At 37.1% G+C, this 27,968-nt stretch overlaps 1 protein-coding gene across 1 annotated transcript in view; it reads left to right on the forward strand.

Moving 5' to 3' along the window:
* ARHGEF38 (Rho guanine nucleotide exchange factor 38) overlaps positions 1-27,968 on the forward strand; it is a 124,142-nt gene that overhangs the window by 51,446 nt on the left and 44,728 nt on the right. The window contains exon 3 of the mRNA XM_005555602.5: positions 12,741-12,864. Within this exon, the coding sequence (XP_005555659.3) occupies positions 12,741-12,864 (124 nt within the window). The remainder of the gene's footprint in view (positions 1-12,740; positions 12,865-27,968) is intronic.

The following is a 27,968-nucleotide window of genomic DNA, read 5'->3' on the forward strand; positions in this document are numbered from 1 at the left end:
TTTCGGTAGAAAATCAGAGATGCTTACACCAGAAGGCCTGCCACATGTCAAAGAACATTCAGAATCAAGGAGATATAAGTAAGGCATTGCCAGTGCTGCAGCCTTCCCAAAATTCCCTATCTTCCTTTTGCTGTTTTTGTTTTATCCCTCTAATATTTAACCCTATATTTAATACAATATATTTTCCTTTCTTATCCTGTTAACTTTTCTCCTTTATGAATCATGAATTTTGTCTCATTTGTTCACTGCTATATCCCCAGCATCTAATACAGTGCTTTATACATGAGCAGTGGTAAATATTTATAGATTGAAAAAAAATGAGTGGATGAACAACTTCAGGATGGGTAAGTGATCCATGAAGTCTTAGAGAAGGGATGGGATTTGCACTGAGTAAACATTGGTTAGGTGGAGGCAGGGTCAGGAGAGCAGCCCAGCAGTGGAGAACCACAGGAGCAAGAGTTGGTGAGCTAACTAATAGGGTCAGTTTAAAAATGAGTTAATTCCTTTTGATAGGAGCAGATGGTTCTTATAAAAATAAAAATAACTGGAGTAAGACAAGATAGGTCTTGTCCAGGCAAACCGTCAGATTCAGAAATTTGAGGTCTTTTCTGTAGGCAACTGGGAAGAAACAAATGTTTTAAAACAGAGGAATTGATAACTGTGTTGTAAACCCAATTAAGCATGTTTTAGGAAGACTAATCTGAAATTATTAGTAAGCTGATTTGGAGAAATAGGAAATAAAAATGAGTTTAGAAGCTTTTTCAGAGGTAGAAACTAGGGCCTGATAGAGTTTTACAAAGTGACTAAGAAAAGGCTAATTGAATGTTGGAGATAGTGGGGCTAAGCTATCAAGATGAGAGTTAGGGGTGATGGAGGGGAGAACCTGCACTGACCCTAAGGTCTGGAGTCTGGAACTTAGTGGTACAGCTAATAGATGGTGCACCCAAAGACCTGTCCCCACTCCAGGGCTCACGCTTGTTTCCATCATCCTGGGCATACCCAGCAAAATCCAAACTCGGCTGAGTTTTGAGAATCTCCTGGAACTCAGGTCACTTAACATTGGTTTGGGCACCTTAGATTTTTGACAAAGGCAGTTGCTTAAAAAGAAAAAAAGAGACAAGTGAGAAATTATTAACAATTTAAAAATGTTTCCAGAACTGGCTCTGCTTCCTAAAATCAGCACTCACTCCTGCTCCCTTCTTTATGCTTATTGTCTATGGTTCTTGGGATTCGTACTGCAGCATAATGCTGTGGGGAGCATCGGTCCACTTAGTAGTGCAAAGATCCTGCCCTGTCTCCAGATGAGGACTCTGGCAGGCCCATCACTTCACAGATCAATGAACATCTGAAGCACTCATCTAGTTTGGGAACTGCCTTTAGCAGCTAGCAGTTTAGTCAAAATTCATTCCAGTTTTCCTAAAAATAACAATAATAACTACAATATATTGAGTACTTATAAGAAGCCAGGCGTTATTCCAAACAACTTGTTTATATTAGTTAATATGATACTTACATCAACTCATGAAGTAGGTTTAAGTGTTCCTACTTGACTAATGAGGAAACCAAGGAACAAAGAGGCTAAGTAACTTATCCAAAGTCACACAGCTGGAATGTGACTCCTCCTTGACACCAGCTCACCAGCCAGCTCCTGACCCTCGGGAGGATGGGTGAGGAGAGGTAAGGGAGGGGGAAGGTGTACTTGAACTGGTACCATCATAGACTAGCTTTATATTCTTTGGAGTTTCCAGATACAATAATGTGGCACTCTTACAGGTACCTTCCTGGCCTTTTTCAGGCTATTCTCATGATGGTGGTGTTGGGGAGATTCTCTCTTGAAAGCCACTCAATCCAATTGCATCTGTCCCAGTCGGTGATTTGCAACTCTTTCCAGAGCCCCGAGGCATCCAGAGTGTACCTCTGTATTCTGCCCTTCAGCTGTGCAGGCAGAGTCATAGATATGTTTACACTAGCTTCACCACCTCACAGGGTCCACAGCTGGTCCATAGGAAGCATTCAAGCATCCCTGACCCCCAAGACCTATGGGAGTACAGATTCATCCCAACATAGCCATCACTTTCCTGCTGCCACAGCTCCTTTAGGTTTCGCAGGCATGAGGTCAACAGAGGTGACTTTGAAACAGTTCGCTGAATCCTCCTTTGCAAGTTCATCTTGGCAAAGGAAGTTCATCTATGGCAAACCGTCTCCTGCTCACTTTGGTATCTGATAGCTAAGAAATTAATGCCTCAATTGAAATTCAGGCAGGAAGTGTTTGTTTTTTAACCTTTTGTATGTTTACTATATTCATGGGGTTCCATGGAGACATCCTGGGGAAGAAAACATGATATGGACTAGCATAGTATGTGCCATGAGATCGAACAGCTCCTGGAGTGCCATGCTGCAGGAGGCAAAGCAGAAAAGAGGTGCAGAGGCAAGGCCACGGAGAGCCCCATGCCAGAAGAACTGACTTCATGTGTGTGGGGAAGGGAAATCATTGGAAATTTAAACAGTAATGCTTAACTTAGATGTGATGATCAGAGTACTAAAACAAGTGACATTCTCCAAGGGAAAAAGTGTGGGAATTACAGTGGTCAAGTGATTAAATCCTGGAAACACCAGAATTTACAACACAGATGAACTTCATGGATATTTGTTCTATGTTGTACCAGTTTTGTCCCTAATTCCTGTGTTACCGCTCAAGTGTACTGTCACATACCTGCCCACCACATCTTTTTGTGCCTTCCATTTCACGCTTCTTTTTTCCTCTCATTTATCATCGCTAGCAAATTTTTCTTTTCCTTTCTTTTGCAAAAGCGTTTCCTCATTTTTCAAATTATTTTCAATGAGTTCTAGTTTTTATTGTATCATTGAAGATTAGAACTTTGCAACTGTGTCATTAAATGGGGAAAAAAATAGGTGGTATGCTAAGTCATCCCTGATGTCAGTAGTTTCTTTTAGATATTAGGCCTAAAGGATATGAATGCTTGTTGAAAAAGTTATGAGAATTGCTATAAGCTCTCAGTTTGAGTATGTACAGGAAGAAGAAATAAACACACATGTACACACATTCACGCACACACCCTCACAGTGAGTACTCAAGTGATCAAAGCATAAAATGTTTACCCCATTCATCATGCCCAACCACAAGCCTTTAAATATAATTTTTTGGCTGATATGGGTACATTAAAAAATTATGAATTTTTCTTATAATCTCATTGATTGTTCCAAAGAGTTTCCATATTACTTTCTCTATATTTCAACAATATAAATCATAGTGTTTAGTCTATGCTTTCTGAAGAATTTCAGAAGAGATTACAAAATATACTAGCCCTCTAGCTCAAAAGACCTATTTTTAGCACAACTGTTTGTCTTTGGAACATTTCATATAAAATTCAAAGTACGAAAAGGAAGGCAAGACCACCCCAAACCTCTGCCACGTAATTTCTTTTCTGCCTGTCTCTGTGTCAAGGCAGAGAAGAGAAACAAAGGCAGAGAGCTTTAGTCAACTACCTACCTTTTACCCAAGGATATCAATACAAGAACTTTGCTTTTCTATTACTAGTCAAAACAAATTTTCTGTTGGACTTGTTTTTAATTTTAATTTTCAGTTCCAGGGCTGTTGGACTTCTTAACTCAGGGACTTCTCAAGTTTGAACCCAGCCTCTTTGTCTGGCTTGGACTGTTGCCTCTGCCCTTCCTCACACACATGCTGAGATTTCTGTTTCAGAGACCCCACTCTCCTTTCTGCAAAGGGACTAACATCTCTCTGCTAATGTAGGTCTGTCCACATCAATATCTTCTGGCCTGGAATGTTTTCTGGCAGTTATCAGGTAACTTAGGCATTTATCTGCAAGATTAGTTAAAAGACTTACTGTATAGCTGATTCAACTCATAGTTTGACTCAATTAGCCAGTTTCAAACCCAGTTTCACAGCAGGAAATTTCACACATACAAATCAGCAGTTTTGAGAAATCTGATGAAATAATGGCTAGTTTACCCTGAAAATCTTTGTATTCTAGAAGCCAACTGTCTCAGTAAATGCCATAGTAATGAGTTAATTATCCTACGCCAGTGGTTGCTAGGGCTTTCTGCCAACATCCTTGTTTTCCACTTGCTGCAATTTCTGTTGCACAAGCATTCTTCTTCTCAACTTCCTCACTAAAAAATAAAACAAAACCTATTTTATCCTCTCAGAATGTCCCCATTGGGTCTCCACTTCTCAAATATTTTGCAACGCACAGCAGCTTTCTTCCACTTCCACCTTACTTACTACAGTCTCAATATCATTGGGTTTTGATGGCTTCAGCATTAATAATGGATCAATCTAATTTAGAGGATGCATTCAGGCCTCACCAAAATGTTGTGTGTGGAACTGCCCTACAGAAGGAGTAGATGGCATCAAAGTTCTATTAGACCAAATCAGTTGATGGCTAAGGAGAATTTGCCCTATGTTAATTCTAATGTAATCACTACATAAGTTCAGAGCCCAGAATTGGGGCCCTATTTGAACTTGGATTTACTGCCAAACTACACTGAATCCAAACACTGAAGACTTTTCTAGAAACAATTTCCAGAGGATGATTTGGTTGGTGGCAATCACCGTGGCCCTTGAAAGCAGTGCTGTTTATTTTCTCCCTTCTTCTACAATTGTTGTATTAAATATATATGTCATGCACATATATATAGAATTTTTAAATTGTGTGATTTTGATCATCAAATTAGGAGCCCAAAATTATAGTTCCAACTGAGGTCAGGACAGCAATATCCAACTGACAATTTTAAATCCATTGGTTGTCAGAAGGAAAAAACAATGCTTATTTGTTAATACTTTTTAAAATCCTTTAAAAATTTAATAAGTTTAGCTCAGTGATAGACATGAGTGTGAACAAGAGTTTAGCAAAGAGAGCTGATTATAATAATGAAAAGGGTGATCTATCTAGATTTCAAATTTTATGAATGGTTAAGTACGTTACAGTATTTCCACATAATGTTGACATTAAAAATAGTGCAACTGAAGGAAATTACTGACATGAAAAGATGTTCATGTTATGTTGTTAAGGCAAAAACTGTAAACTCTATTAGAAGTATATAAATTTTTGTATGGATGTACACACAGACACACAGAGAAAAATTATCTGGAAAAACATACCTGAAAATGTATCAGTGGCTACTTCTGTGTGGTAGAATTATAGGTGATTGTATTTTCTTGCTTTTACTTGTCTGCAGGACACCTAAGAATGTTTGTTTTTTCCTCCCTGTGATGAGGTTTAGGCCGATTCATACAGTGCTCGTTAAACAGAAACCTGTAAACAGACATGTCCCAGGTGTAAAGTAGGAGAAGGCTGGCTTCCATCAGCAAATTAGCCAGTTATACCAACGGCCAAAATAAGCACACTAGTGTGCCTTTGCAGACAAAATTAAGTAGAAAATTATAAAATATCCATGTAATAGTTGTGAACAACTAAATTAGGTAATTTTTTTGCCTTTAAACCACTTTTGATCTTTGCATGCTTGTTATTCAGAGCCTGGTGAAGTGATTACAAAGAATATTCATTTTTGGCTCCTACAAGAGTAAACAGATCATTTAAATTGTACAGATTCAATTCAGTTCATATTTTTAAACTTTTACTGAGTAACTATGCACATACCCAGAACTGTGTTAGACACAGTAGAGTACTCACAAAGGCAAATGTCTTAGAGGAACTCACAGTTTTGTCATAGAGACAGATAAATTAAATTAATAAATATTTCTGATAAATAGAATGGGCTTCCATATAAGCAGTGAGTAATATGAAACAAGAGTCACGGAAGTGTGGGAGAAAGAGAAGTTAATTCTAACCAAGGAACAGGAAATATTTCCTAGAGAAAGAAACATTCTGGCTACAATTAGAAGTGTATTAATCTTCTTTGGGTCGTAGGTAACAGAAATAAAGTTCAAACTAGCTTAAATAAAAATACACTTTGGGCCGGGTGCAGTGGCTCACATCTGTAATCCCAGCACTTTGGGAGGCCGAGGTGGGCAGATCACGAGGTCAGGAGATCGAGACCACCCCGGCTAACACGGTGAAACCCCGTCTCTACTAAAAAAATACAAAAAATTAGCCGGGCGTGGTGGCGGGCGCCTGTAGTCCCAGCTACTCGGGAGGCTGAGTCAGGAGAATGGCGTGAACCCGGGAGGCGGAGCTTGCAGTGAGCTGAGATCTGGCCACTGCACTCCAGCCTGGGTGACAGAGCGAGACTCCATCTCAAAAAAAAAAAAAAAAAAAAAGACACTTTGTCAGCTTATGGAATAGGATTTCTTGCTTTAGGCAAGGCTAGATCCAAGGGTTAACAAGACTTTGCCAGGCTTAGCTTTCCTCTTTGTGACTTTTTCACAGACAAGTTCTCCACAAAGATGACTGCCAAAGATAGAAACTTACATACTATGTTAGTCCAGTTAGGCTTCTATTTTTAAAAAATTGCCATAAACTGGGTAACGTAGGCAACAGAAATTTATTTCTCACAGCTCTCGAAGCTGGGAAGTCCCAGATCAAGATGCCAGCAGATTCAGTGTCTGATGAGGGCCCACTTTCTAGACAGCCGTCTTTTAGCTGTAACCTTTTTAATTTGTTGAGTAACCTCCATACTATTTTCCATAATGGCTGTACTAATTTACATTCCTACCAACAGTGTGCAAGAGTTCACTTTTCTCCACATCCTCACTAACACTTGTTTTCCTTCATCTTTTTAAATAGTAGTCATTCTAACAAGTATATGGTCATATCTCATCGTGATTTTAATTTGCATTTCTCTGATGATAGTGATATTGGGCATTAAATACCTATTGGCCACTTTTGTGTCTTCTTTTGAGAAATGTCTATTTAGATCTTTTGCCCATTTTTGTAATTTAATTTATTTTTATTTACTTATTTTTAATTTTTATAAATACATAAAACTTGTACAAATATGCAGGGTGCATGTAATATTTTGATACAAGTATACAATGTGTAATGATCAAATCTTAGTAATTGGGATATTCATCCCCTCCAACATTTATAATTTCTTTTTAAAATTTATTTTCAAGTATGGGTTTCAGAACATTTATAATTTTGTTTGTGTTGGGACATTCCAAATATTTTCTTCTAGCTATTTTGAAACATAACAATAAATTATTGTTAACTATAGTCGCCCTGTATCTTCTTTCTTTCTTTTTTTTTAACTTTTATTTTAAGTTCATGGGTACATCTGCAGGATGTTCAGGTTTGTTATGTGGGTAAATATGTGTCATGGGGGTTTGTTGTACACATTATTTCATCTCTCATGTATTAAGCCTAGTATCCATTAGTTTTGCCCACTTTTTCATAGGATTATTTGCTTTCTTACTGAGTAGAGTTCCTTATATATTATGCATATTAACACCCCTTATCAGATGTGTGGTTTGTAAATGTATTCTCTTATTTCACAAGTTGTCTCTCAACTCTGATTATTGTTTCCTTTGCTATGCAGAAGATTTTAAGTTTGATGTAATACCATTTGTCTATGTTTGCTTTTGTTTACTGTGATTTGGGATTCTATGCAAAAAATAATTGCCCAGACCAATGTCATGAAGCTTTTCACCTGTATTTTCTTCCAGTAATTTTACAATTTCAGGTCTTATGTTTAAGTCTTCATTTTGAGTTGATTTAGTGTGAGGTAAGGGTCTAATTTCATTTTTCTGCCTGTGGATAGCCAGTTTTTCTAGAACCATGTATTGAAAAGACTGTCCTTTCCCATTGTATGTTCTTGATATCTTTGCTGAAAATCAATCAACGGTAAAAGTGTGGATTTATTTCTGGGCTCTCTATTCTGTTCCATTGGTGTATGTGTCTGTTATTATGCTGGTACCATGCTGTTTTGATTGCTATAGCTTTGTAGTAGATTTTGAAGTCACTGAAAACTAAGTAACACTGATAAAATAATTTGAAGAAGACGTGGATAAATGGAAAGATATCTGGTGTTAATGAATTGGAAGAATTAATACTGTTAAAATATCCATTCTACCTAAAGCAATCTATAGACTAAATGCAATTTCTACTAAAATTCCAATGATGTGTTTCATATAAATAAAAAACAATCTTAAAATGTATATGCAACCATGCAAGACCCTGAAGAGCCAAAGCAACCTTGAGCAAAATGAACAAAGCTGGAGGCATCACATTACCTGACTTTAAAACCTAGTAATTATTTAAATGTAATGGGAACTAGCTATTTGAAGTATATCTTGCAATAAGTACTTTTGTAAAGCAACAAATTAAATTGCCGATTGAAACACTGGCCTTTAATCTAGAACCAGAAATACCATTTGACACAGCAATCCAATTCTGGGTATATACCAAAAGGAATATTAATCATTCTACTGTGAAGACACATGCACATGTATGTTTACTGCAGCACTATTTACAATAGCAAAAACATGGAACCAACCCAAATGCCCACCCATGATAGACTGGATAAAGAAAATGTGGTACATATACACCATGGAATACTATGCAACCATAAAAAGGAATTGGATCACATCCTTTGCAGGGACATAGATAAAGCTGGAAACTATCATCCTCTGCAAACTAACAAAGAAAGGGAAAACCAAATACGGCATGTTCTCACTCATAAGTGGGAGCTGAACAATGAGAACACATGGACACAGAGAGAGGAACAACACACACTAGGGCCTATTAGGGAGTGGGTGGGGAGAGGAGGGAACAAAGAGGATGGGTTAATAGGTGCAGCAAACCACCATGGCACATGTATACCTATGTAACAAACCTGCATGTTCTGCACACGTATCCCATGTTTTTTAGAAGAAAATTTTTAAAAAGAAACATTGGCCTTTATTTTTTATGTTTTGTAAGTCTGAATTATTATGTATTGACTTGACTTAGAATAGCGTGTACTCAGACTGTCTTTTTTTAAAAAAATGAATTTTAATCCATTTAAAATGTAATTCAACTTAAGCTTTAGAGCGTTACCTGTTTCCAGTGAATGATTAATAAATATAAATACATGCTTCTTTGAATTTATATCAGTAATCATAAAATCATCTATCAGTTTTAAAAGCCTATTTGTACCAGGCACTTGTTTTTTCCTTGGCATAGCAGTGACTGGATATGAATTAATTTTATGATTCACAGAATCCCTGTGGGCTCATGGTGATATGGGCGTTTGAAATCAGGCCAATTGATGTTTTAATCCTTTCTGTCCTTCAGGAAGAAGTGGAATTAAAATCTATGTTTTTGTTATTTAATATTTGTTGCACTAAGCTAAGATTACAGATAAAATGTAGAATTGGATCCTTGCTAAATGGATTCATAATCTAAATTAAACAGATATACAGGATAGTGACCTTGAGAAATAAATTGTAGGAGTGACAACTTGGTGAAAAAACTCAGGAACAAACCAAAGAATCTAAATGGAGATAGTAAAGTATTCATTATTAATATTTGCTGGTAATGAACGAAGGCATAGAATGAAAAGGTCAGTTTCTGAATCCGGTTCTCCCCTGAAGTTTTTGCATGAGTTTGAGCATGGCTCCTCTCTTCATCCTGCATTATTTTCTGTATCTTCAAGATGGTTCAACCTTTACAAAGAAGTTGGAGTCATGTATGAAATAATAAATATGAAACACTCGAAGTTTCTCAGAATAAAGTTTCCACAGCAAAATGAAATAATAATAGGGATACACTGCATGATTTACTGCTGATAGTTTATCTTATAAAGCAAGTAAATTAGGGGCTGAAATTTTACATATTAGAAGGATTTATTTCAAAAACGATTTTAAGAAATATACAATCAGTAAATTTGAAATAAACCAATCTATAAAACTTTGATTCACATACAACTTTTGGAAAACATCTTGAATTATTCAAAGTTATATCTTTGTGGATTTAATTAATACCCAACACATGAGGCAATTCTTTAGGATAAGTAATGTGTTAAATCGGTGGTACTCAGAGATATATTACATTTGAGCCATTGATAATAGTAAAGTATTATTAAATGACAATTTCATGTTAACTAGTTAATAATTTATTATTAAATAATAATTAACCAAATCCATATAACTGTTATGTGTCTTTTAAATATTTTCTATAATATTAAATATACTTTCTAATATAGAAATTGAAAGTCTTGAACCTCTCTAGATTACAAGCAAAAAACCATATGTGCCATCTCCTATTAAAGTGAATGGTCAATTAAGGAACATTTTGTGATGCTGGATTAAAGACCCTAAGAACTAATAGTGATTATAATGTAGTAATTAGTATGGAATCATAGACAATTTCAGAATACATAAAATTAGTTTTTTAAAAGTTGTCTAATCCTATATTGAAGTAAACCACTGCATTGATCATATGAATTTTTTTTAAATTTATAAGAAAAGAGATTTAATTGGTTTTGCAGGCTATACAGGAAGCATGGTGCTGGCATCTGCTTGGTTTCTTTTTTTTTTTTTTTAATTATACTTTAAGTTCTAGGGTACATGTGCACAACGTGCAGGTTTGTTACATATGTATACTTGTGCCATGTTGGTGTGCTGCACCCATCAACTCGTCGGCACCCATCAACTCGTCATTTACATCAGTTATAACTCCCAATGACATCCCTTCCCCCTCCCCCTCCCCATAATAGGCCCCGGTGTGTGATGTTCCCCTTCCCAAGTCCAAGTGATCTCATTGTTCAATTCTCACCTATGAGTGAGGACATGCGGTGTTTGGTTTTCTGTTCTTGCGATAGTTTGTGGAGAATGATCGTTTCCAGCTGCATCCATGTCCCTACAAAGGACACAAACTCATCCTTTTTTTGTGGCTGCACAGTATTCCATGGTGTATATGTGCCACATTTTCTTAATCCAGTCTGTCATTGATGGACATTTGGGTTGATTCCAAGTCTTTGCTATTGATATAGTGCTGCAATAAACATACATGTGCATGTGTCTTTACAGCAGCATGATTTATAATCCTTTGGGTATATACCCAGTAATGGGATGGCTGGGTCTTATGGTATTTCTAGTCCTAGATCCTTGAGGAATCACCATACTGTTTTCCACAGTGGTTGAACTAGTTTACGATCCCACCAACAGTGTAGAAGTATTCCTATTTCTCCACATCATCTCCAGCACCTGTTGTTTCCTGACGTTTTAATGATTGCCATTCTAACTAGTGTGAGATGGTATCTCATTGTGGTTTTGATTTGCATTGATCATATGAATTTGATTACAAATGAGGCTGTGAGTTATCCTGAGGACAGGATGAATGATGGGAAAGTGAAAAATTTCCCAAGATGGTTGAAAGACTTGTATACAGAAAAACCATATTGCATAAGAAATAACTGACATAGTCACCACATTTTGGAAAGGTGCAATGTGAAGTCATGCTTCCATGTTCAATGATAGAATATCCTTACCAAAATAATATTGGTATCTAAAATGGAGAACAGTAGATTGGACAATGTCAAAAAGGGATGGGATAAAAAGATGAGCAGGTTGCTTTCTTCCTTACCCCTTAAATAGACCCCACACACACCTAAAGAAACTGAGTCTGAAATAATGGAAAAAAAGCTATAGTTGTTGGCCTTCGTCTGCAGAATTCCTCCAGATCTCCCTCATACCTCCCTTGTTCCTAATTCTCCTAATTTCTTGGTACATTTTCTTTAATTGAATTCTCTGTCTCTTTCATACCCCTAACTTTGCTGAGCTGACTTTAAGCCAGCAACTCTGGTTTTCACTTGTGCTACTCCTCCATGAGTTGATTATTAATGAATTAATTATCCACCTATGACCTCATTCTCAATAAGTCATGAGTAAAAGGCACCTACTCCTGTTCCCTGATGTTGCCCAGTAGAGTCTGCACCAATATGGCTGTGGCCTGACCAGTCACTATTTGATTATGAAAGGAGATCCAACTTAAACTCAAGGGAATGATGTCAAAAAAGATTCATCAAAATCAGAGCACATATCTTACCATACTCAGATAGCTGAGGATAGTTGTCCATTCCTCTACTAACCAATCACTACCTATGACACAATCTGGCTTCTTTTGTAATTCTTGGTACATAGAAGCTTCTCAGAAAATATTTGGTGAAAGGATGAATAAATGAATAAATAAATTATTATAAACACTTGCTATAAGATCTAAGAATAATTACACTGGTTGTTAAGGGTGTGCATGAAATAACAAAATATAATGAATGCTTAATTAGTAGAATATATTTAATGATTTCCATTTACATTTATATCAAGCAAAAAAAAAAAAAAAAAAAAAAAGGAAAAAGCAACCCAGCACATCTACTTGTCATCACTTTTCAAACATCTGTGATTTAAAAACCAGCTTTGAAAATAGTTACTTGCCTCGGGTAAGGTCTGACTTCTGCTGTATAAGCAGTAAAATATTCTAAATCCTTACACACTACTACATACCCTCATAGAGGGCAGTTAACACCAATTAGGCTCAAATCTTCCCATTCTGGTTGTTATAGGAATATACAGATGTATGTTCAACACAAAACATATTCAACGTTTTTTAAAAAGACAGAAGTAACAGATGCATCATCCCAATTTCTTGGGGAAAAAAAAAAAGCAAACTGCACTCTAGAATTCCTAAATAAGAATGTTAACAGAAATGGTTAATGGAGACAGCATGGGCTGGCATTTAAAATGCTTACTGTTTAGCAGGAGAAAACATCCTAAATACAGTGCTTCTCTATCAGCTCAATGTTTTTTGTTTCTTCAGATTGATAGGCTGGATGTGGATAGCTTGTTTAGCAACATTGAGTCCGTGCATCAGATATCAGCCAAGCTGCTGTCATTGTTGGAAGAGGCCACAACAGACGTGGAACCGGCCATGCAAGTAATTGGTATGTTTATTCTCTTCTTGAGTTCTACAATACAACAGGAAATAATTTTTTAATAACCTCCCTTTGCTTTGGTTTTTTGTTCCTGACTCACCATGCTTCCCAGGAGATACATAAATGCTAAACCCATCTTTGGGCTCATTGTAATTATACAGACTCTGTATTTATTTTCAAATGGGTTTATATTCATTTGCAAAGTCCCTCAGTAGCACAAAACATACCATTTGCTTTTTAATTTCCAATCTTTCAATCTCTTTACTTTCCAGATGTTCTGTAATTTTTTAATGGCTGACACTTACTTGATCCTTAAAGAATTAATTATTTAAATATTCTAATAGCTTTACTGATTTTTCGTCACAATGTTTTTTAGATCTTATGCCCATGAATCAATTTCTTTTTAGATTATAAATTTCTTACATGAGGAATGTAAAACTATTAAAGGAATGTAAGTTCTTAAAAATTTACACAAGTTCTACTTTTTTGATGCTTTCCTTTTTTCTATATTATTTACCTTCCAACTATGTTTTTACTCTTAATCAGATATATTTATTTTCTTACTCTGGTAAGATTTCAGAAGTAACAACAGAAAATATAATTTGAAAAGTATTGAGCCAAATTTGTATGCTCTCCATTTCTTGGGAATTTCCAAGGGAATAAGTGCTATGAATTCCATAAAGGCAGTTTGCACTTTAAGACATCATGCAAAGAGTGCCATGTAGACTAAGAGTTTTTTTAAATTATCGCTTCTTTATTTCACACTTAATATAAAATAACACCTCATTACAAAAATACGAAAACAATTCAGGAGCACATACAGTAACGGTAAAATTTCCTTTCATATATCCCTCCAATGCCACTGTCTTCCTCATAAGTAACCACTTGTTTGATGTAGATCCTTTGAGATAACACACACAGAGACTACACACAAACACCTTATGTCTTTACTGATTATGTCTTTGTTACCTTTTATTTGTTAGAGTTATAAAAATGGCATGAAACTTGTCTTGTTTAATATCTATAGAGAACCAAAGTTTAATGAGCAAAGCTGGTCATAGATATGAAATATAGTGAAAGAAATGACTGGGCAATAAGGCTCGCCCACTCAGAAAGATTTCTTCCACAGACAGGTTTAAATTCAGTTGTTCTTTGTGATGAAATGTCCCCAACAAATTGCAAAAATATTTCCTGAAAGAAGAACTCTACTCATTACCACACTAATTCATTAGTGTGAATTCCTTGGACATTCATTTATTAATTTAATCAATGAATAGTTACGAAGTAGCAGCATATTCACAGGGTTTGGTATTGTATGACATCGCTTGGTATCAAAAGGTGAAAGAGCTCATTTTTGTCCTTCAAAAACATTCAACCAAACAGCTTCTTGAATTGAAGGTATGGGTATAATACACCATCAAAGCAGTTTCTACACTACTGCAAACCTCAGAGGATAAAGAGAACATTTCTAGATGGGGACTCGAAGAATTCTTGAAGACGTTACTTGGGCTTAAAGTATAGGTTCTATTTCAACAATAGGGTCCACGTTGAGGAGAAGATTCTAAATGGAAATGACAGTATGAAAAACAAGTGCCAAACGAATGTCAAATGCCAAGCGTGTTTAGGAAATGAAGAGTGATCAAGCTGGAGTGAAGGACTGATGTAAGCAAGAAGTGAGAAATGAATCTGAAAGTGCAGAGTAGGGACTGGCAGCACTTGGAAATGACGTTTGGAATTTACAGGTAATAAAGAGCCATTAAAATATTTCTAGCAAGGGTGTGATGAGACACAAAAGTTTCTGGAGAAAGAAAAATATGGTGGGTCTGAAGAGAATGCAGAGGAGGAACTGAGTCCTAGACTAGTAAATAGGTTATTATAAGAAATGTAGGCATGTGGTAATAAGCATTGAGACTAAGGAAGATGCAGTGAAAAATTTTAAAAAGGGGGTCTTTTCAAGAGAAATGTAGAGGAAAGCATAAACAAGTGGTTGATTCATGTGCTGAAGTCAAAAACAATTCCAGATTTCAGGTGACCATGTATCGTGGTTTGTCTAGAGCATACTGATTTTAGTGTATTATGTAAGCATTCAGTCCAGTTTAGCATTTGTCATGGACTTTTCCTTTTCAAAAAATTATTATTGTTATTAGTTGCATCAGAAGAAGTTTTATAAGACCTTTACGTCATATGTCAACTTCTGACACAATCTCTTTTAGTAGAGTGTAAGGCATGTGCAGTTAACATTTCTCACTGTAACACACGATAAACTCTGAAACATAGTCCATCTTTCCTATGCCAACCTTTTCTAGTCTCAAGGAAAGTTATATCTTTCTTTGAATTGCCACATGCAGGGAACTGGCTGATTAAATTATGCTATTTGGATATGAACAGCTAGAAACTGCAACTCCTTCCTGTTCTGGTGGTGGTGGATGTGTTGGATGCTGCAGACCCTGCCATCTACTGGGTGTGGCAGCTAGTTGTGTCATGACCCATGCTGGGTGGCCCATGTCGTGACCTATGAGAGGCATGAAGCCATCAGGATGCCAGACAATGGAATTAATGGGACACGTTGTTACACATTATTACAGAATAGATGTAAATAAAATATGTATGGAAAATAGGGCCTGAGCAATCATGCTACAGAGTGTCTAGAGGCTTTTGCTACGGTAATTTGGTTACCTATTGCATGTTATAAATTGACAGCTCTTTTACAAATTTTTTGGTTATGTTTCATTCTGAAATAAACCTTTGCAGAAACAAGAATTTAATATATTCATGTTTGTGTTAGTCTGTTTTCACGCTACTATAAAGAACTACCTGAGATTGGGTAATTTATGAAGAGAAGAGGTTTAATTCACTCACAGTTCTTCAGGCTTAACAGGAAGCAAGACTGGGAGGCCTCAGGAAACTTACAATCATGGCAGAAGACAAAGGGGAAGCAAGGACCTTCTTCACACTGTGGCAGGGGTGGGGGGAGAGAGAGAGAGAGAGAGAAAGAGAGAGAGAGAGAGATCGCGCTAAGTGGGAAGTGCCACGCACTTTCAAACAACCAGATCTCATGAGAACTCACTCACTATCACAAGAACAGCAAGGGGAAAGTCCACCCCCATGATTCAATCACCTCCCCCCAGGCCCCTCTCCGCTCACATGGGGATTACAATTCAAGATGAGATTTGGGGGGGAACACAGAGCCAAACCATATCAATGTTTTAGAAAAATTTTGATTTTCTTTTTCTCAAGAGTTGCTGAGCCTATAACACACAAAATACCATCCACCAAAGGGTCCTCAATGCTATCATTGACCATAGACGATCAGAAGATAGAAATCTGCTGAAGCAGCAGCAATATCTATGTCAAAGTTTAGTCATTATTTTTAAAAGACTGTGCTCTAAGCAAGTGATGAAATGCTTGCAGCTGCTTAAGGTGTGTTTACATATCACTCCATGCAGCATGACTTTTCATTTAGGTCAGACAACAGTTTTCCTAAATTAATTTCATTCATTTTTAATTCTGACTTTCCTTAGGCCTATGAGAAATATAAAACAACGGTTACTAATGAGTTGGCACCATTAGCAAAGGAGTACTGCAAACAGTTAAATGATGACAGTTTTATATCAGTGTGAGCAGATGAATCGAATAATAGTTCCAATAGCAGTTAAAGTTTTAAAAATCCAATTCACAGAACCAAAGAAAAGCTTTTAGAAGTTTATCATGTCAATGGTGAATTGTCTGACCTTATTATAAATGCAACTGTCACTTTAACTTAAAAATTAAGCATTGTGACGGCAAATGATAACATGAACACAAATATTAGTGGAGCACAGCATCACAGTAAAACAATGTTTTATTAAAATAAAAATCTATAGAGCAGACGTGTACTTGAAAATGATTGGTGCATATATGATGAAGCTGTGGAATTTATTAATTGAAGTAAAAACTATAGTGAAAATTTGCATTTATTTTTATATACACAAAATTAGAGTGAATAACAATATCTGAAGAATAAAGTTGATATTGAATTAAAAATAATCTTATGTATGACACTATACACTCTCTTTCCTGCTGGTCATCAATCAGTCTTTGGAAATATTTGATTCTTTGAAGCACCACTTTACAAATCAACCAAAGTGTCCTAACATGGCATTGGACTATTTTTGTAAATAAGGCCTCTGAAATTGAATTGCATTTTGTTAAAAATCAGTTGGAAGTCTTTAGTTAAGGTGCTCAACAAATGGAGAAAACAACTTCAATTTTTAATCTTCACAAATAATAATTATTAAAAACAAAATTGCAAATAGGAAGACATTGAAATGTATCCCTATGAAAACAAGGAATAAGTTAAAAAAAATAAGCAATGAGAGCTCATGTATAAAATATTTAATTTTGAAAGTCCATAATCATACTTTGGAAAATCTGACTTATGAAGAGAAGCCTTTGATGGAGCTCCTCTTTAGTAGGATAAAGTAATATTCTGTACCAGATTTCACAATCTCAACATTTGGGAAGATATTCCAAAATTACAAATAGAAACAACTTATTAGGTGAGTTTTATTTTGCAAAAAAAAAGAGAGAGAGAGAATGAAAGAAGACAATTCAAATGGAAGCAAAAAGATAATGCCTATGAAAATATTTCAGTTCAAATATTTACTTGTTTTAATACGTATAGATAATGAGAATTTTAAAAGTTTCTGTTTACCATAATTTTCTCTGAGTTCAATAGATATTTCCTTGTTTATAAAGTATTTTCTCAATTTTAAATATTATGGTTTACAAATTTCAGTATTAAATAAATATGCTGATATTGAATTATAACCCTCAAAAATTTCAATGAGTTCTTGCTGATATAAATAAATGTGGAGAAAGGACAGCTGTTCCTTACAGATTTTAATTAATAAATATAGAGAGAAAGAAGAACGGCTGGGCGCAGTGGCTCACGCCTGTAATCCCAACACTTTGGGAGTCTGAGGTGGGTGGATCACGAGGTCAGGAGTTCGAGACCAGCCTGACCAACATAGTGAAACCCTACTCTACTAAAAATATAAAAATTAGCAGAGTGGCACTCACCTGTAGTCCCAGCTACTCGGGAGGCTAAGGCAGGAGAATCGCTTGAACCCAGGAGGTGGAGCTTGCAGTGAGCCAAGATTGTGCCACTGCACTCCAGCCTGGATGAAAGAGCGAGACTCCGTCTCAAAAAAAAAAAAAAAAAAAAAAGAAAAACGAAGGAAATGGAAAATCACATTCACATTACATAAACACTACAGTCAACTATTACAGACAAAACCTACTGATTGATGTCATGTTTAGTGGGTGAAAGTTAGAGGAAAAATATGCTTTTCATATTCTCAAACTTTCTCCCCAAGTAATTATTAACCTCAAAGAGAAACATGGTAACTTTACATTGAGAAACTTAGCAGGGGTCACCTTTATCTAGAAATCTAGAGTTAATTTTCCTTCTCTGACAATCGTATTTTGATATGTAAGATGTTAATATCGGTGAAGCAGGGTAAAGAGTATTTGAAAAGTATCTGCACTATTTTTTTCAACTTTTCTGTAAATCAAAAATTAGTTCAAAATAAAAAATTGAAAAACATGATTTACAGAGAAAACCCAATTGAAGATGTTCATACTTCCAGATTCACTAATCATAAAATTTCAACTTTGAGGAAAATTACAGAAAATTTTATTTAAAAAATTAGGACAATGAGGCCATATTTGAAAAAGCATCAGTTGGAGTCTCATTTTAATATCCTTAGCCTTTGTATCTGGGTTGGCCTTGCAACTTGCTTTGATCAATGAAATGAGGCAAAATGATGTTCTACAATAGCATTATCACTTTTGCTTTCTGCTTGTGAAGGGAAAGGCCCAAACTGCCCAGCCATTCCAGGCAACACAGCCAAGGCCACAGGCTTAAGAGTAAGGTCCTTGTTGACTGGCCAGCTGGCCCACAGCCAGTCCACCAACTGATGGGAAACATAGAAATAAACCCCATCAATGCCAGTTAAACGCTGCCCAATTGTTGACCCATACAATTGTGAGCAAATGAACAGTTACTGTCTTAAGCTTTTAAGTTTTGGAGAGATTCTTTTTTTTTTTCCTGCGGTAATTGCTAACTAATACAGATTAACAGATGAGAGATTAATTTATTTCAACTCAAATGGTGAGGGAAAACTAGATTTGGAAGGTGGTTTTTGAGCTTGGACTTGAAAGATTTAGAAAGGTGGAGATTGGGTGCAAAAGGCTTTCTAAATGAGAAATAGGGTAAAGGTCTCAAAGCAAGAGTACAGGAAATTCTGAAAAAGGACAGCAGCAGCCCTATGTGACTGGAGCATAGTGCCGAGAAGGCCTCTCTGAGCCAAACGTTGAAGACACACCAATACGAGTTCACTGGCAATTTCCATGACTAAACCTTTTACCAAAGCACTTATATTCCATAAGATAAACTGATTGTTGGTGGGATGTTTCCAAAATTATGTTATCACAAATGAAAAGCACAGGCGTCCCATTTCTTTGTCCTTAGATGGCACAAATGAGAGTTTGTGATTCACAGCTGTAGTGCCAAAGGGGAAATTTTCCTGATACCTAGATAAACGAGGAGGAAAATTTTACTCAATAATAACATTGGGGTTTGGATAAGGTTTAAGTTTAAACACAGAGGCATATGCTTGCAGATCTGAGAGCTCTGAGGAAGTTGTCTGTACTGTCATGTCAAGATACAAAGTGGATTTTAAAATCTTGACTTAAGCACAGTGTCTAGATAGGAAATGGGTTTTCAATCTTTATAGTGGGAGTATGAGATGTGGCTCTTGTTTCCACTTAGATGGCAGTGTAGAGTTTAAGAACACATGGGTTTTAATATCAGGTTGACTTGGGTTACATTTTGGCTTGTCCTGTTGCTAGATGTGTGATCTCATGCAAGTTACAAAACCTAATTGAACTTCAGTTTCTCATCTGGAAACTGGAGGCAATAATACCTATCCCATATGGTTTTTATGAAGATTTGACAAAATTATGTGTACAGAGATTTGGGGGACACCCAGATGCAACAGTTGAAAGATCGGAATGCAGATGTTGGAAGTAACAGGAAAGCTGTCCGCTTCAGAGAAAATGACAATGGGGAAATGGGGTTTTCAGGATCAGGGATACACCAATCCTCATAAGAAAGAGAAAAATCAGCAGTTAGCAGGTACCAGGCTGTGATATGGGAGATGGACTTCCAGTCTCCTGAGCAGGGTGAATATGGGTCCCAGTGCTGCGAGGACTTATTTCTTACAATAAAAATAAAATAAAGGTGGCTTAGTAAAAAGTCTTACAGTTCTGATTTCTGAGGAGAATGGTAAGTTCTAGGACGCTATGCTAATGGAGCCTGCCAGTGGAAGTCAGTGGCTTAGCTGTGCCAGGAGTACTGGAGAGTTGAGGTCAGATTTGAATGGACCTGTGAAAAGTCAAATATTGCACAAGATACACATAGAAATACATTTCTAAATCCCAGGAAGGAATGTGAGAGTCTGTGAGTTTCTGAACACTTTCCCAGCCTCCAGGAAGCTAAAATGAGAAGTACATAGAAAGAGTAACAGACCTTGAAGGTGCCCAATAGCCTGGAAAGAACATGGCCTTTGAAGTGAAACAGATCCGTATCTTAATCCTGGCTGTCATCACTAGTTTGATGGCTGTGAGCAAAGTCACTTGAGCCAGTGAGGATTGCATTTGCCTGCCTGTAATGGAAACCTGTTCAAAAGGGTTTGACCAAAAAGAGGCTTATTTTTCTCACGTCACAAGAAATCCATAACTCACGAGTCCAGGACTAGTGCAACTGCTTGCTGCTCCTTGAAGCTCTTGCCTTCACAATGCTCAGCATGTGGCTTTTGGCATCATCCCTTAGATGGCTACTCCAGTTCCAGGCATCACTTCCTAAAGGCAATGAAGCAAAACTACCTCTTCAGAAGGTTTTTTTCATTTTGGGGGAATATAACCATTTCTCCAGTGACTTCTACATATATCTCATTCTATTTTGCACACATGTTATTTTATTTCACATACATGCACACACAAACACACCTTTCCACACATGCTTGGCCATCTAAATACCAGAGATTTGGGGAAAGGTCAATATTTTTAACTGGGTGTGTTACCAGTCCAAATTCTATGCATTTGGAAGAAGGAGGAACAGATAAGTAAATAGCAATGGATTCCACATTCATTTGTTCATCTTTTCAATGGAGATAACAACACTTCCATGGCAGGAAAATATCAAACATTGGGCAAAACCCCTCCAGAATGTACGCTCCATGAGGGAAGGAATTCTAGTCTGTTTTGTGACTGTTGTGTCACCAGCACCCAGAACAGTGTCTTTAATAACTATTTAATGAATGGATGAAATCAGAGATAACAGTAAATGTGCAGTGCATTGGCTGGCACACAGAGGGAAAAGGAGATGATCGTTGTAACTGTCATCACTAAGTCTGTCTGTGGTCAATGTCACTGTCAAATGTCAATGTCAACAGTCAGTACCATTTCCAGAGGCTGCTAGGTAATATAGAGTAACTAGCTGCAGAAGAGGCAAGCTTTCTCAAGAGAAGTATTTACTAAAACAAGATAAATGGAAAATCATGAATTGGTCTAAGACACGGTCTTCCTCAGTGTTATCAACCTTACATTTAAAAAACTTATTGTACCTTTTCCTGATCCAGCCAGCCAAAACCTTCACTTTTTCAGAGAACCAATGTTGCCTCAAGATGTCAGTTGTTAAAGAATCCCGACCTGGAGTTAGTGTCTAGGAAGTCAACCAAGGTTCAGGAAGAGACTGTGAGCTATCATCAAAATATACAGCCGTATTCATGAATGTTAGAGCTGGACTAATAATTAAAGGTATCTATTCCATTACTGAGACAAAAACAGTAAGGGCTGATTTGCCCAATTTACATTATTAGTAACTCTGGACACAGTCAGAAGGGACTCTAGCTGTTCCAAATACAGGCCAGAGCTCTTTCCTCTCCAACACTGACCCTCTCCACAGCCCACTAGCATCCCCCAGTTTGTCCTGCTCAGCTGCTAGCCACCTCCCATGGCCAGATGTGCTGGGTGGATGCCACCTTAGCTTCAGAATGGCCCCTTCTTTGAGAGCCCCACCACAATTATGACATTGTCCTCCCTGGCACTGGACACAGAGATGACCATGACAGGTCCCCATCCTCCACTCTGCTCCTTTCCTTTCTCTGTTTCTCTCTTTAGGGTCCAGCTCCCTTCATTGGTCCTACTTCCTCATCTCTCATTCCCTCGTAAACCCAGTCCTCTAAAAATGCTATTACCATATCACCAGGGACCTCAGAATTGTCAAATTGAATGGACACATTTTTTTTCTGAACTTATCTTACTCTAGTGCTTTTGAAAAAAAAAATTACCAAAATATTCTTGATATCAAAAGAGAAATATCATAAGCACCAGGAAATGTGGAGTTATGACCTGAAGCTAGAGCCATAGGCATGAAATAACTTGGAAATTTCATTTTGTCGTAAGAATTCATGTCATTTTTCCAGTCTACTCTTCTAGGAAACCAGCATTTTTTCCTTCAAATATCTTAATAAAATTGATACTCAAGGGATATACTTGTTTTAATCGCGTGGCTGCATGTCTCACCTGCCACCTGTATTTGGTTTGAATATTATAACCCTAGCCAGGGTCTCTTGGATATCCTCAGCAGCCAATTTCATCCCCTAGCTTAGGTAGAAGCTAAATGAGACTGAAGGCAAGGGAGTGTGGCTTGTTCAAGCAGCATTTACTCTTTCAGTTTCTTTCTTCTCACTTCCTCTCCTCGTTTTATGCTCCTTGGGGAACAGAATGAGGCTGGGAAAGAAAGGGAGAAAGTATTCAGATGATCTGGCATTTGGGCTGGCGAATCTACTGCCTTGTTTAGTCATGGCGGCTGGGCTCCCATCCAAGGAGGATAAGCAGACCGTGGGGAACAACTCTTGAACTCGAGGTGAAAGCTGCCAGGAAACCTCTTTCACTGGAGATGGCATGTCATGGCACTTTCACTCAACCGTGTGTGTCACTCAGGGAAATGACAGTCAGAGGCCTGTATTGTTGCACCCAGATCTCAGACCTTCTTTCCAGAGACTGGGCCATCTCTACCCTTTCTCCATCCCACCCTCTTCTCTGTATTCTAAATACCCTGCCTTGACAACAAGTTTTGTTTAGAACCACAGATAACTTTCTTTCAGAATATACCTCAGGCCATAATTTATACTTGAGATTTTAACTAAAATGATTTTTGTAAACATCATCTTAGTTGGTTTTTAGAGTTGAACTTACTGCATAGTTTTTCTTGTTAATACAAGCAACATCCAACTTTAAATCCTCCATAACTAACAGTTCATGTCATATTTTCATAGAATTTTTAAATGAAATGTAAAAATGGGTAGTATAGAGGGGGCCTTAACTCATCAGGATTTCTCCCAAAATATTTTCCTGTCAAAGAGAAAACAAAACAAAACACAGTGAGTTGATTAGAATTAAGTTCAGCTGGGAGAAAGAGAAAACAAAAACAAAACATTACAAGCATAATAAGACAGATGTTGATTTCTCTATGTGTAGAAGTTCGAAGGCATGTGTTCTGGAGCTGTATGGCAGCTCTACTCCACAAGGTGCTCTGGGATGCAAGCTCCTTCCAGCTCACAGCTCCACTCACCAAGGAGTGGCCGTTATATTCATGGACAAAGTAAAGGTATTAATAGTATCCAAATCCTAGGTAGCAGATGGAGACAAAGATGAAGGCAGCGTAAAGGCTGAGTCATCTGCCTCTTGAGGAAAATTCCTGGATATTGTCATGGGACACTTTCATTTATATCCCATTGTGGGCTTTAATTATATGGCCACACCAATTGGATGGGAGGATGGGAAATGTCATTTTGATTTGGGGCAGCCAAAACTTCTATTTCTTTGGAAGCCGATTATGACCATGAGGAGACAACTAGCAAATCTGTGTCACCCAGAACCCCACCAACTTAGTCAATCTTGGCAATATTTCTCACTGTTTTGTTCTTGTCCTTCCTCACGCTTCTTTGTGGCTATGCCTTCTCAGGCTTCTCTGCAGTCTCTTTTTCTTCTCTACTGTCTGCAGTGTTGGTGTTTGCCAGCATCTGGTCCTCAGGTACTCTTTTCTTCTCACTCTGTGAACATTCTTGCATGACCACATAAATTCATGTCTTATACTACCCAATTTTTACAAACCTACATCTCTGTCCAAGATACTATTTTCTTAAATCCTAGATCATATATCCAATTTCCTAAAGGATTTCTCTGCTTGAATATACAATAAGAAACTCAAACTCAGTACATCTGAAATTAAACTCATCATCTTTCCCATTAAACTCTGTTACACCATCAGTGTCTACCCACATGGTCACTTAAACCACAATTCTGGAATATGCCTGGAATCATCTCTCACACATGTTCAATGTCCATTTTTCTCCCTTTCTTCTGCATCCTCCTTGCTTTCGCTTTGCTGTAATTATAGCTAACATCTATTGAGCATTTGCATATGCCAGCTACTGATGCAGATATATTACATATTTTAACTCATTTAACCTGCAAACAACCCTATTATTATTATCTCCATTTTGCAGATGAGGAAATTAAGGAACAGATAAGTAACTTTCCCAACCGTCACACGTCGAGTAAATGGTAAAACCAGGATTTGAACCCAGGCAGTCGACTCTAGTGCACTCTCTCTTAACTGCAATAACTTTCTGTTTTAGTCCCTCATTGTCTATTTATTTTATTATTATAGAAGCCTTTCAATTTGTTTATCTTCTTCAATCTCACCAACTCTTCCCTGAAATTCCATCTTTCCTACTAATAACTACCAGAATAGTTTTTCTAAAACACAATCTGGTCACTTGCCTAAAATCCATTGGTGCTTCCCCATCACTTTCAGGTGAAAGTTCCACCTCCTTAATGTGGCACAAGGCTCTTCATGATCTGGCCCCAGTCCACCTCTACAGTCCCTTCTGGAACTTCCTCGCAGACATGGTCCCATCCAGCCACACTAGATCATTCCAATTTTCTGAACAACCTTACTCTGCACAACTATCTCCTTGCTTTTTGCACTCACTCAGAGGTCCTATTTTAAGAGTACACTGTTATGAGCATTGCTCAAAGCTCCCCAAGGGCTGAATAGGTGGCCCTCTGTACTTTATTTACTTTTCACATAGTATGGTAAATGAAAGTTCAGTCTTCTCTCTCTCCCTTGGTACCCTGTATAATTTCTTGAAGGAAGAGTTGGTTCTTTGTATCTACAGTACCTACCAAAGTGTTTGGTGCATGATGATCATCCAGTAATTTTCAAAAAAGGATGAACTGAGGAACACAACTGCTCTTCCCTTTCATGGCAGTTTCCTAAACAAAACCCGGGATAAGGAGATCTCTTGAAAATCACTGACTTTACCCTTGTTTTCTTACCTGCAGGGGAAATTCATCTTGGAGCAGGATTACAATACTATAGAGGCCACCTGGTTTGGTATGGCACATGTCGGGGCTGCACGTGAGGGTATGGAAATAGAAAGAGGAGTGTATGTTTATTCACATCAGTAAAGGAAACAAATTGAAACACAGGAGTCATGATATCCAGACATAATATCAATATTTTGGGAAGTTATTTTTAAAGAAGATAACTAAGGAGATTTAAAAGGGTGCATTTTTTTTCTCCTTTGCATGGCAATTGCTTTTTGGGGATGCCAATGCAGAAATTCTTGGGTTGTAGAATTTTTAAAAAGAAGAACACGCTAGTTTTATTTATTTTATAGGATTCTGGCGCCTTTGTGACAGGCAACCACAAGTGAAATTACCTTTAATGGTCTTGGCTTAGTCCCTTCTCTGCTCCGAATCATCCCCTCAAACCCACATACATTAGACAGAGCAGTTGTCCTTCACCACTAAAGAAACGCAGCCGAGAGTTATGTTACCGTGGAAACAGAATCACTTTTTGCTGCAAGACACACTGCTTCATCTGCACTATTATGAAGCAGAATACATTGGTAGGGCTGGGAGGGAAATAAAATATTCTGCCTGCTAGTGTTGTACTTGGCCTTTGGGTGAATAAGTGACTTTCAATTAGAGTACTTAAATATCTTTTAACTTTAATAATTATTATTAGAGCCTCAACAGAATTTTACTTAGAAAAGAGGGGGAAAAAAAGATTCTTCTGTTAAAGGAAGAGCTATAAATTCTTTCAAACTAGACCACTCCTGTTAAAGAAAATTCAAGAGAATTTGCAATTAGTGGGTTCGTTGTGTATAAAGACAAGTGTTTTAGTTCTTGTTTTTTGACTTTCTGATTTGATCACCTTGTGGATTTGTGAGATTGTCCTTACCTCCTTTTAGTCTCTGCTTTTAGCTTCTTTATAGTGAGCACACTTATTTACAGCTTCATCTTGTGTTGGTCTGTGTGTATGCAGGTCCACTGTTGTCGACTTGCTGCTGAGTGTCCAGCTAAGTATGTGATCTAAGCCTGTCACCAGTCCCACTTCTGAGCCCTCCCAGCCAAAGCCACTAGTTCCCATTTGCTACCTAGTTCTACTACTGGGAGACTCCCTTCATCTTATGCCCAACCCTAAATTCAGTCACAGTCCTATTTTGTTTTCTTTCCTCTACTTGATATTTCTTACTGTTTGTGTTGTTATCAGTCTTGAAGAACAAATCTATATGACCTACACTAGTTGAAGGATGAACTCTGTAGAATATTAGAAACAAAACAAGAATCCTGTATCCTTCAGCTCCAAAGATGATCACAGTTATTGAGTTTTCTTATAGGCCCCCCAAAAGCACTACTAAAACAAACAAACAAAAACCTTAAAACACACACACACATAAACACACACACGTACTTGCATGTGTGCACCTTATTTCATGTTACCTCAGAGTCTAACCATAATCATATAATCACAGGAAAATCCCACATAATGAAAAGGAAAAATCTTTTATTGGCTGTAAATAAATTAGAAAAGAATGTGATGCTTTAAAAGTGTTAGTCTTTTAATTCTAGAGGTAGCAAAGCAACCTTAAGCGACAAATGACAATTCTTGAGCAACTAGTCAGTGGTGGGCACTTTTTATATCTATCATCCCATTTCATTCTCAAATGAATCTCAATAGCTAACTATTATTTTAATTTTACAAATAAAATGAAGGCACTAAAACTCAAATAATTTATTTAAAAAATCATTCTCCGATTGTATAATTCATCCATGTAACCCCAAACCACTTGTACCCTAAAAGCTACTGAAATTTTGAAAAGTCATTCCAATTTCCCCACACAAACCCTAAATTGTTTCTGATTTCAAGTTTAGTGTTCTTTCCAAGTGCATCACCTCATACAGTGCTCAGCAAAGCTCTGAATTGCATAGCTGGAGTGGGGTACGTGCTAAAATCCAAGGGAAAAATAAGACTATGGCCTCTAATTCTGCCTTTCCACCTCTAGACAGGACTTTGGGAAAATCATTTATTTCTTTCAAACTCAGATTTATTAATCCTTAATTAATATGGATGAATAACCTCTTATCTCTTCATGCAAGTAGGAAGTTAATGTGTGAAAAACATGTTGAAAATATTAAGGGCACTTTTATTTCTGTGGAAAGAATGAGTTACTCCTGTTAACTATAATAGGTCCAGATTAATAGGTCCAGATCACTGTCAATCTATTCAGCCATCCCAATTAATTCAGCCACCAAGTCATTATCAATCTCAAATTTGCAATGTTTTGAGAGCTGACCCTGTCACATATTTCTTGGGTATCTGCCAAATAATTTAATGTATTGTGCTGGATCGTGTAGTGGATGCATAGTACTCATCTTTAAGTAATGAAGTGTGAGATCAAATCAAACTATTGCCCAGTATCTACTTTAGCCACCAGTTATAGACCCTATTTTATCATAATATCAAAAAGGATTCATTAAATGCCTAGATACAATTAGCCTAAGTTGCTTTATGAATATACAGTCATAACCTTGGTTCACAGTATTAAACTTATTTTTAAAATATGACCTTTTTTATTATCACATAGAAGGAAATATTATATTTCTCTAAACTCCATTGTGTGCCCTTGAGAGAGCCTCAGGAAATATTA

The sequence above is a fragment of the Macaca fascicularis genome, chromosome 5 (assembly GCF_037993035.2).
Source record: "Macaca fascicularis isolate 582-1 chromosome 5, T2T-MFA8v1.1".
NCBI classification, from domain to species: domain Eukaryota; kingdom Metazoa; phylum Chordata; class Mammalia; order Primates; family Cercopithecidae; genus Macaca; species Macaca fascicularis.